An 11,543-nucleotide genomic window follows, 5' to 3' on the forward strand; every position below is an offset into this window, starting at 1 on the left:
TCTGTTTTATAAGGGCAACACAACCTCTCTAAACTGCACTTAGAGTGACAATTTAATTACATATATAATTAGTAATTATTTATACAATTAATTAGTATAAACGCTTCTTTGATCTTTCACTTTTATAATATCCAGAGTAAAAAATATGAGTAATACTTAAAATCTCTTTCCTTAAATTATCTGAATAATTACAAAACATATAAAATCCTTTGTTTGCCTTAGAAGTCTGTCTCTTCTTTTCCATCTCATTATGATGTGCATTTCTAATAAAAATTGTCTTTTAAGTTGAGTATTTACCAAAAGTTTTAATATTTAGGTAGATTTGATCAATTGTGTCTCTATATCAAAGAAATTTAATATTATCAATTAGTTATTAATGACAATATAGAATAACTTTTTAAAGTTATAGACTTACTAACATAAGAAATATAAGAAATTAATTTATATGAATATTTTTGTTGCACAGGAGTAGGATGTAGTAAAAAGGAAAAACTGAATAATATATATTTTTATTGTTAAAGAGGAACATTTTCAATAAACAAAGGTATTACACCACGGCATTACTTACAGTCAATTGGATACTTTGAAAAGGGTAATGTAACCATTTTATTTTAAAGTATCACTATTTAAAATACACTGGAAGTTATATTCTTTTTTTTTTTTTTTTTGAGATGGAGTCTTGCTTAGTCACCCAGGCTGGAGTGCAGTGGTGCAATCTCGGCTCACTGCAAGCTCTGCCTCTCAGGTTCATGCCATTCTCCTGCCTCAGCCTCCCGAGTAGCTGGGACTACAGGCGCCCGCCACCATGGCCGGCTAATATTTTGTAGTTTTAGTAGAGACGGGGTTTCACCGTGTTAGCCAGGATGGTCTCGATCTCCTGACCTAGTGATCCACCGGCCTTGGCCTCCCAAAGTGCTGGGATTACAGGTGTGAAGTCACCGCGCCCAGCCCACTGGAAGTTATATTCTAAGGATCTAAACTGATAAAGGATTTCTACGTCAACCTCACAATGTTCAAGAATGTACAAAGTTTTTCAAAATTATTGTATGGGTCACATAAGCAAAAAACAACTGAAGGCCACTAAACTATTCTCATCACCATTAGACAGGCAATAATCTCAAAATAAAATGTCTATAAAGATAGTTAGAACAGGCCAGGAGTGGTGGCTCACACCTGTAATCCCAGCACTTTGGGAGGCTGAGGCGGGCGGATCATGAGGTCAGGAGATTGAGACCATCCTGGCTAACATGGTGAAACCCCGTCTCTACTAAAAATACAAAAATTAGCCGGGCATGGTGGCGGGCACCTGTAATCCCAGCTACTCGGGAGGCTGAGGCAGGGGAATGGTGTGAACTTGGGAGGCGGAGCTTGCAGTGAGCCAAGATTACACCACTGCATTCCAGCCTGGGCGACAGAGCAAGACTCCATCTCAAAAAAAAAAAAAAAAAAAAAAAGACAGTTATACTAGAGTAAGATAGCCCTCATTCCCAGCCATAGAGTCTCTTATCCTAAATCAATAATGTATTTAAAACCCAATACAAATCAATTATCATCCTAAATCAATAAAGTCTTTAAAACCCAATATACTAGGAAACAAATACATTGAAAATTTACTGCTTTTAGGCAAAGGACTAAAGCTTCCAATTATTAAAAAAAAAATGACATTTTAATTTTACTTAAAATAGTTCAAAATGACACCTTCATCATCATACTGTACTCATTTACAGAAACTAAAAGGAAATATTCAGACAAGTCATCACAAAAATATACTCTACACATTTATATGTTTCATAAATATTAATATATAAAAACTCTCATTACTATAATGAATACACAGTGACTTTTATTGCAATGCAGATTTGTACTTAGCTATCAAGTGATTTTTAACTAAATATAGTGACTTCCAGTAATGACTCTGTCCTACTGATCATGTTCAAGTTTCCTGTTTTAAATGTACTTTTAGAAGGTTAAATCCACAGTCTGTCAGATCTGAGATGTGCGACAGGCTTGCAAAGAACTTGTCTTGTCTCCAAATCTTACATCACTCTGTCCTAGTAGCCATTTCTGCCAAGAGATGCATGGTCTGGGATGAGATGATGTTAAAAAACCAAATGAGGCTAAAGACGAAAGCAGACTGTACAAAATTACTGCTTATTTCTCAGGTTTGACAGCTGGTGAACTGAGGCTAAAGAAAAGATAAAGGTAGGTGAACGGAAATAGACAAAAGAGAAAATCTCCACCACTTTCTCGGTGTTTCCTTTGTTCGCTTGCTTGCTGTAGTTTTCAGCATGACCGGCTGACATAGAAGCACAACACTGAGCTATTTGGTGCACTTGGTGCATTAGGCTGTGTTTGGAAGTTCTACTTACGCAACTCTTAGTGTCTCTAGTCTCCAAAGGGAACGTGCATGAACAGACACAGCGCCACCTTCGTAATGAACAGTTCTGTTTCAACAAACAAACAAAAGCCCAAATGTGAGTTAAACACGTTTCATTCTTTGGATTCTAATTTTTTGAAGCTAATTAGAAGAGAAAAGCAAATGGCCTGTGAATAAACAGTTAAAGTTACACTTTTTTGGCAGGAGACAGTATAGCTGGAAATAAAAATAACCAAAATAACAGTAACAGTGATCAACCTAAGTTTTCCCTGAATAAACAATTATTTAAACATATTCTCTCTTGCCATTTTCTCCCTCTAATCTCATTCATTCTCTTTCTCTCTCTCTCTCTCTCTCTGTTTCTCCCCATCCCTCCCTCCCAGTGAATAGATTTCACCTTACTTATCCAACTTAGGTCCATGAAAGTACTCTGTGAAAAGTTTAGGTATAGTTTAATGTATCATTATTTGGACATAGGTATATAAATATTTGCACTTCCAAATTCTGTTTTAGATTATTTAAAGCATTATAAAGAAATGTAAGAACACTAATTCTTAATATTTTAACAATATTGCAATCTGCAATTTATATCAAAATATCAATATCCAAAAAGTCTCAAAAATGGAACTTCTTTGGATGCATTATCACATGCACCCAAATTCTAAAACCCTCATAATAATAATGTGTTAATATGTCATACATAATGCTAAGTAATTGCTATAATTATCCAAATTAATGACTGCACCAACGCCTTGAGATTGTTTTGGAAACCAAAGCTGATGCACATTCCCTCTTTCTTCCCTGAGTGTTAACTATCTTCCTCTCTATAGGGTCTGTCTTATGTAAACACATGAAAGTCTATCCTGGCCGGGCGCGGTGGCTCAAGCCTGTGGTCCCAGCACTTTGGGAGGCCGAGACGGGCGGATCACGAGGTCAGGAGATCGAGACCATGCTGGCTAACACGGTGAAACCCCGTTTCTACTAAAAAATACAAAAAATTAGCCGGGCGAGGTGGCGGGCGCCTGTAGTCCCAGCTACTGGGGAGGCTGAGGCAGGAGAATGGCGTGAACTAAGGAGGCGGAGCTTGCAGTGAGCTGAGATCCGGCCACTGCACTCCAGCCTGGGCGACAGAGTGAGACTCCGTCTCAAAAAAAAAAAAAAAAAAAAAAGAAAGTCTATCCTGCCTCACACATGGCAGTAATACCATGTCTACTCCTGTCAGTTTCCAGTGGGCTCCAATCTTGCTTCCAGACCCATTTCTCCACTGAAACAGATTTTGCTAAACTCATCAATGACCTTCATGTTACCAAATCCATTACTTTCTTTTTAACACTATGGAAACTCCTATTGTCTTGAAAGTTTTTCTAACACATTCTCACCTGCCTTTCCTCCTACCTGTTTAGATATTCCTTCTCATTCTGTCTGTATTGTGGAACATTTCAAACATACACAAAGATAAAGATAATATTAAAATAAATCCCCATACACCTAGCACATGACATCAACAACGATGGGACATCAACATAGGGACAACCGCGTTTTACCTATAACCTCTACTTACCCCGCCACATGCATCTCTAAAAATAATTATTTGATATGAGGAAATATCTAGTCTGTGTTTGAACGGCCCAAATTGCCTCACAGATGTTTTTAATTTTCCCTTGTTGATTTTTTAAATCAAGTTACAAAAAAGACACACTTATCAGTTAGGGGTCTTCAGTTTCTTTTATTCTAGAATAGTCCCCATTCCTCTCTTGTCTTCCCTTCTTGCCATTTATTAGATGATAATCAGTCTGCACCATATGTCCTGGAGGACTTTCTACATTCTAGATTTGACCAACAGCCTTCCTATGGTGTTTTTTTTTTTTTTTTTAAACACATCCCTCTAAATTGGTAGTGAGATCTAGAAATCTAGAAGCTTGTCCAAGTTTGAATTTTGGCAAGAACATTTCACAAATTGGTGTTTGTACTTCCCATTATAACAAAACAGGGGTACATAATTGTCTATTTCTTTAGATAACATCGGATCAGTTGGTTCAGGATCACCCTAATCCATCCATTAGGATCTAAGAGTTTTAGGTAGTAGGTTGGTGCAAAAGTTATTGCAGTTTTTGCCATCAATAACCAGTGTCCATAACAGTGATTTTCAACTTTTGCTGCATAAAGTACTCACATGGATAGTTTTTAGAAATCCTTATGTGCACCCTCCCCAATGACATTAATCAGATCTGGAGTCAGGACTTTAAAAACTCTCTCACTGGTTGTAATGGGAAGCCAAACCTCGGAAAGCACGGTCTAAGTAAGTTACTCCACAGCAGCACTATTGATGCTTGGGGCTGCGTGATTCCCTGTTGGGCTGTCCTGTGCATTGCAGGATCTTTACAGCCCTGCCCTCTACCAACTAAATGCCACCAGTAGCCTCCCACCAGCTGTGACAACCAAAAGAGGTCTCCAACATTGCCAGATGTCCCTTTGGGGCCAAAACCACCCTCAGTGTAGAGCCACTGACTTAGGTAAGTGGCTCTCAGTCTTCAGTGAGGTAGAATCCTCTCCCTTTGAGGGCTTCTTAAGACCCAGATTGCTTATCTCACTTAACATACGTCCTCTAGGCGCAACCATGTTGCTATGAATGACAGAATGTCATTTAAAAATTACAAGTAGATTGGAGATATAAGTTCTAGTATTTGATAGCACTATAGCATGACTGTGGTTAACAATTTATAACATATTTTCAAATAGCTAGAAGAGAAGATTTTGAATGTTCCCAACAAAAAGAAATTATAAATGTTTGAGTTGATATATATGCCAATGGCTGATTTGATCATTCTATACTGTATGTATGTATTGAAATGTCATATTGTACCCCATAAATATGTACAATTATATGTCAATTAAAATAATTTTTTAAAAAGAGGTTGCTGGCCCCATCCCCAGAGTTTCTGAGTGGCCACGTCTTAGGGTGAGGTCCAATAATCTGCATTTCCAACAAATTCCCAGGTGATATTGATGGTTCATATTTTGAAAACCACTTGACTAGATCCATTATTTCATTTTGGCAATGGTACTTAACCTTGGTTGTATGTTAGAATCACCTGGAAAGCTTTAAAAAGTCCAATGTACACTCAGACTAATAACACTGAATGACAAAATACAGACATTGTGCACGTCTGTGTGTGTATATACACATATATAAATAGATGCACTCACACACAGACACAGCTTTTTAAATACATTTGACCTTTAATAAGGGTCTTTTACTTGACCACAAAGAAAATGTTATCAGATTTTTAAAAGACTTTTACTCATCATATTTTCTGATCATAAACAAAAAAAATTAGAAACAAATACTGAAAAGACAAGAAATTGACAACTTGGAAAATGAAGAAACTTCTAAATAATTCATGGGTCAAAGAGGGAATCAAAATTATACTCTATCTAGAATATAATGAACAGAAAAGTACTTCTTAACAAATCTATGATTCACAGGTAAACTTTGAACACTTTTAATCTGCAATTCTTTAATTATTAAACAAAAAACATAAATAAAGAATTGCCTGAAGACATGAAATAGAGAACAAAATAAACCAACAGAAAATAGAGGAAGAAACTCAATGATGTACTGTTAAATAAGATGCAGGAGTGCTATCGTGAATAGTGCCGCAATGAACATACGTGTGCATGTGTCTTTATAGCAGCATGATTTATAATCCTTTGGGTATATACCCAGTAATGGGATGGCTGGGTCATATGGTACTTCTAGTTCCAGATCCTTGAGGAATCGCCATACTGTTTTCCATAATGGTTGAACTAGAGTGGCACTATTTACAATAGCGAAGACTTGGAATCAACCCAAATGTCCATCAGTGACAGACTGGATTAAGAAAACGTGGCACATATCCACCATGGGATACTATGCAGCCATAAAAAAGGATGGGTTTGTGTCCTTTGTAGGGACATGGATGCAGCTGGAAACCATCATTCTCAGCAAACTATCACAAGAACAGAAAACCAAACACCGCATGTTCTCACTCATGTGGGAAGTGAACAATGAGATCACTTGGACTCGGGAAGGGGAACATCACATACTGGGGCCTATTATGGGGGGCGGGGGAGGGATTGCATTGGGAGTTATACCTGATGTAAATGACAAGTTGATGGGTGCTGACGAGTTGACGGGTGCAGCACACCAACATGGCACAAGTATACATATGTAACAAACCTGCACATTATGCACATGTACCCTAGAACTTAAAGTATAATAATAATAATAATAATAATAAAGAAAAAGAAAAAAAGATGCAGAAGTGTATACTATGTACATTTTCTGTGCAAGTTATCACTAAAAATCTATCATATATGTATATATGCAAACATATATCTGTATGAGCATGGAGAAAGTTGTCAAATGATGAACATCAAACTATTAGTATTAATTACATTAGAGGAACAATTACATAAGGTATAGAGAAATTAAGCTCAAAAAATTTTAAAAAGGTCTCTAAGATACAAATAGCATGAATAATATATCTTTGTAAAATTATATGGATTTCTACAATAAAGTGAAGAATTATCATGCAAATATTTTACTTTGATAACTTTACCTTTTGAATTTAACAATGATCTTTTATAAAAATCTAATGGTATTTTTATTAAAATTTTAAAAGACAGCAAGTGCAGAATGTCAATGGTTGTCTAATCAAGTCTTCATGGGCTGTTTCAGACTGAAAACTGGCACTACAATATCAAGATCTTAAATACATAGGCATTTCAGTCCCATCATAAAGGACATTAAGGACATTCAAACTCATTGAGAAATCAGCCCACCTAGAGGAATACACCTGCTCTATGAAGGGATTGTCCCTTTTCCCTGCAATGCATTTCAAGTATCAAGTCAGAGTCTAGAAGGGCAATTGTCCTGAAAACAACAAGTTTACCAAATGGTATTACCAACTTTGAACTCATACAAATAAATGATTATACTCAGAGCAAATGCCCTTTCAGCTGGAAGACTGAAAAGGGAGAAAGATTCTCTAAGAAATTACACAGACTGAGAGCAACAGCACCTTTTGAGCTAATCATCACAAGGGATTTTAATGCAAATAGCAGGAAGGATGCCAGAATTTAGGAAGGTCGATGGATATGAAAATACAAAAGAGCTCATGCAGCTCTTTGTTAACTGGAGACTATTTTTACAATGTACTAAAACAGTGTTACAGCTACTGGGAAAATAAGTATGTGCTAAAAGAACTGGACATTGTTATTATTTTGAAGAGAATTTTGTTTAAAAATTTTAATCTCATAAACCAGACAAAGTCAAAGTCACTGTAATTTCACTGAATAGGAATGTTAAAAATATGCACGTATAATAACCAGCAGTATGAGCTTGTTCAACAGCATTTTGAAAGATTTCAGACTTCAGGCTGTAAGTTATGCCTACATAACACATTATCCCATAATATAATACATTTCATTAAGGAACTCATATTTCAGGCTGATCGCATAAAACTGCCTGAAGAGGCCCTTTAAGGTTATTCTAAGTACAAATTCTTCCCATGATACCATCAATTCCGCTGTTCGTAACTATTATAATATTGTCCACTGATATAAAATTAGTTATTTTCATATTTTGGGCTATAACACACAATTTGAGTCTTATCTCAGTTGTCGAACCACTTGTTTCTCGGTAAAAAGCAGGCACTTTGACAGCTAGGATAGTTCATCTTCAGAATCTGAGGCCCAGAAAGGACTAGCATTAGCATATTAATAAAAGCGCAAATCCTTACGAGTTCTTCATAGCTTGACAGTTGGGCATATATTTACAATAAAATTTTATAGGGCACACAATTCTAATTAGTGAACTTTAGTACAGAATCAGAAAATGCATTATTAATGAAAGATTGCACACTGTAAGAGACACCTCCAACCTGCAAGGAAGCCGCTTCCTTTCATTGTGAGTGCTGCCACAGGGCTCTGTGAACCAATGACATCACAGTTACTCTCTCGCTTGTTCTGCAGGGCAACTAACAGTTGATGACTCACTTTCACATTTGATTGTTCCTAACTTTCTGAAGATGTCACTTCTTCGTGTGAACTTGTGCAAGCTGTTGACCTCCTCTCTGCCTCATTTTCTTCATATGTAAAATGGGAATAATTTTCACTGGATTACTGTGAAGAATGAATGAGTGATATAACACACATAGACCACTTAGAAGAGTCTTTGCACAACAAATGTCAGCTCTGAGGGTGCAGATAGTGATGGTGATGATCACGACCATGATTATGGTCATAATTCATATTCAATCCTTCCATATAGGGAGTTAAGACTCAAAAATATTTTGTCTGAATTGAATGGACTGTTGCTAAATCAATCATATTATATACTTGTTGATATTCAAAGTCCTTAAATTATAAAATTGCTCGGGACAACTAGGAAATGAAGCCTACCTATTAATAGCTTCATCATCAATCAGTCACTTCAGTGCTAACCTCCCCCTGCAATTCAATGGCAGGATCTCAGCATTCCTTTTTAAAAAAAAATAATATAATAAACACATTATTTTATACTGTTTCTATGGGTCAGGAATACAGTGTATCTTAACTAGGTGCTCATTGCTTGGTGTCTGTCTTGGAGTCTCTTGTGAGGTTGCAGTCAAGATGTTAGCTAGGGCTACAGTCACTGGAGGTTTGAACTAGAGCTGGAGGCCCTATTTTCAAGATGGTTCAATCATATGGCTGCCATAGGCGTTTCAGTTCCTCACTATGTGATTCTCTCCATAGGTCTGCATGAGCATTTTCACAAAATGGCATGTCCTTACTCCACTTACCTCCCCTGTCTACCTGTCCCATTATGCCCAGCATGTTCTTCAGCAGTGGTTTTTGACCTTTATGGAGTCACACGGTCACTGAGATCTAATGAAAACTAAGGACCTTCCCTCCAGGATAGCAAACTGATGCATTTACACATCAGCATTCCTTTTCAGGCATATCTGCATACTTTTTCTCTTTCTTTCTTTTTTTTATTTTTTAGACAGAATCTCAATCTGTCGCCCAGGCTGGAACACAATGGTGCAATCTCGTTCACTGCAACCTTTGCCTCCCAGGCTCAAGCGATTCTCCCATCTCAGCCTCCAGAGTAGCTGGGACCACAAGCATATGCCATCACATCTGCCTGATTTTTTGTATTATTTTATGTAAAGACAGGGTTTCACCATGTTGCCCAGGCTGGTCTCGAACTCCTGGACTCAAGTGATCTGCCCAGCTCAACCTTCCAAAGTGCTGGGATTATAACCATGAGCCATGATGAGCCTCAGTTTGCTTTTAGTAGTTCTCTATATCAAAATGATTCTGAATATATTTGCAGTCTTAAAATTCACATACTAGTCAATATGCCTTTCTTGGGCATCTCCAGCAATATATATTTTTTTATTAACAAACAAAAAGTGTATATATTTATAATGTATAACATGATGTTTTGAAATATGTATACATTGTGGAATACCTAAATACTCACACATACCTAAATACACCTCTCATACTTACTACTTTTCTGTGGTAAGAACACTTCAAATCTACTCCCTTAACAATTTCCATGTATGGAATACATGGTTATTAACTACAGTCATCATGTAATATACTAAATCTCTCACATTTACTCCTCTAGTCTAACTGAAATTTTGTACCTTTTGACCAACATCTTTCCAACCTCTAGCTACCACCATTCTACTCTCTCCTTCCATGAATTTGAATTCCACACATAAGTAAAATCATGTAGTATTTGTCTTTCTGTGCCTGGCTTATTTCACTTAGCATAATGTCTTCCAGGTTCATCCATGTTGTTGCAAATGACAGGACTGCCTTCTTTTTTAAGGTTATATAATATTCTATTGTGTATGCATTGCAAACACTTGTAAAATGACACTATAAAAAATTCAAGCTCTGAAAAGAATGCATACATTATATAGATTAAAAGAATACTTCTTTTCCTACCTTCTCTCTTACTTAAATCCTCTTCTGAAGTCACCTGTTTTGTCACCCTTCCTTAGCTCCAGCATAGGGATCCACAGTCTCTAGAACTGTTGGATTTGACACCCACCACTATGACTTTCATTGCCACCACGAAAGGATGGTCTAAAACACAAGCAGACCTACTTTTTCTGTAAAAGGCCAGTTAGTAAATATTTTAGGTTTTATGAGCCATATGGTCTCTGTCCCATTATTTAATTGTTATTATCATATAAAAGCAAACATAGACAACATGTTTTTAAAAATAGGATGGCTGCATAACAATAAAACTTTATTTACAAAAAAAGGCAGTGGGTTGGATTTGACCTACTACCTTGATTGGTTGACCCTAGATCTAGAATATTCTACCCATATTATTGGTCATTTTAATCTCAGAGAAAGCTAGCTGAATAAAATCCAGGGTCTAGGGTCTTCCATAATTTGAGAGAAATGTCTCACCTTATCTATCTTGAATAACATTTCTAAATCTAGAATTCATATCTACACTGTGACAGATCTTTTTTTCCCCTTACGAGAAATATAGACAAATTTACAGTGCTTCAGAGCACTTGGCTTATCCAAAAAAGCCACATGAAAGAAAAATTGGGGCATTTTTCAATCTACTTTTGTTTCTTCAACATAAAAAAGCCCTGACAAGGTTAGTGCAGTAATGCTGAATAGCTTACATAGTCTATTATTACTACAGCATCACAGACACTTTGAGACGGGCTCTAAGTGAACTTTATTTTTCTCTTTTTTACATTTACCATGACTTTTGAGCAATGGGGAAATGATACAGAACTATTCAGAACCCTATTTTCTGAATACATAACATTCTGGTTTCATTTTTTGTCAAGAAAAAGTGTATAACAAATACTGAACACCAGAAGAGGTAAATAATAATAATAAAAGACAATTCAATTAGTCACATCAAATTTTGATCATGAATCCATTACATATGTTAAAAATAGAGAAGAACAGTTTACTAGGCTCTGAAGATTTCCTTGCCAATTCATATTATAATTACATGTTACTGTAGAATATAACAGGGACAAAGAAGAAGCCATATCAATGTATTTTAGTTACTGCAATGCAGGGCAGTAATAAAATACTACTTCATTTATCCAAACTCCACTTTAAATGAATATATCACAGAATATCCCAC

The 11,543-nt window shown here is 36.3% G+C and overlaps 1 protein-coding gene across 1 annotated transcript in view; it reads right to left on the bottom strand.

Annotated features, from left to right (window-relative positions):
- The window catches only part of RYR2 (ryanodine receptor 2 (cardiac)), a 620,934-nt gene that overhangs the window by 466,150 nt on the left and 143,241 nt on the right, over positions 1 to 11,543 (bottom strand). The window contains 1 exon segment of the mRNA XM_011976391.1: positions 2,370 to 2,444. Coding sequence (XP_011831781.1) covers positions 2,370 to 2,444 — 75 coding nt within the window.

The sequence above is a fragment of the Mandrillus leucophaeus genome, unplaced genomic scaffold, assembly GCF_000951045.1.
Source record: "Mandrillus leucophaeus isolate KB7577 unplaced genomic scaffold, Mleu.le_1.0 Scaffold165, whole genome shotgun sequence".
NCBI classification, from domain to species: Eukaryota; Metazoa; Chordata; class Mammalia; order Primates; family Cercopithecidae; genus Mandrillus; species Mandrillus leucophaeus.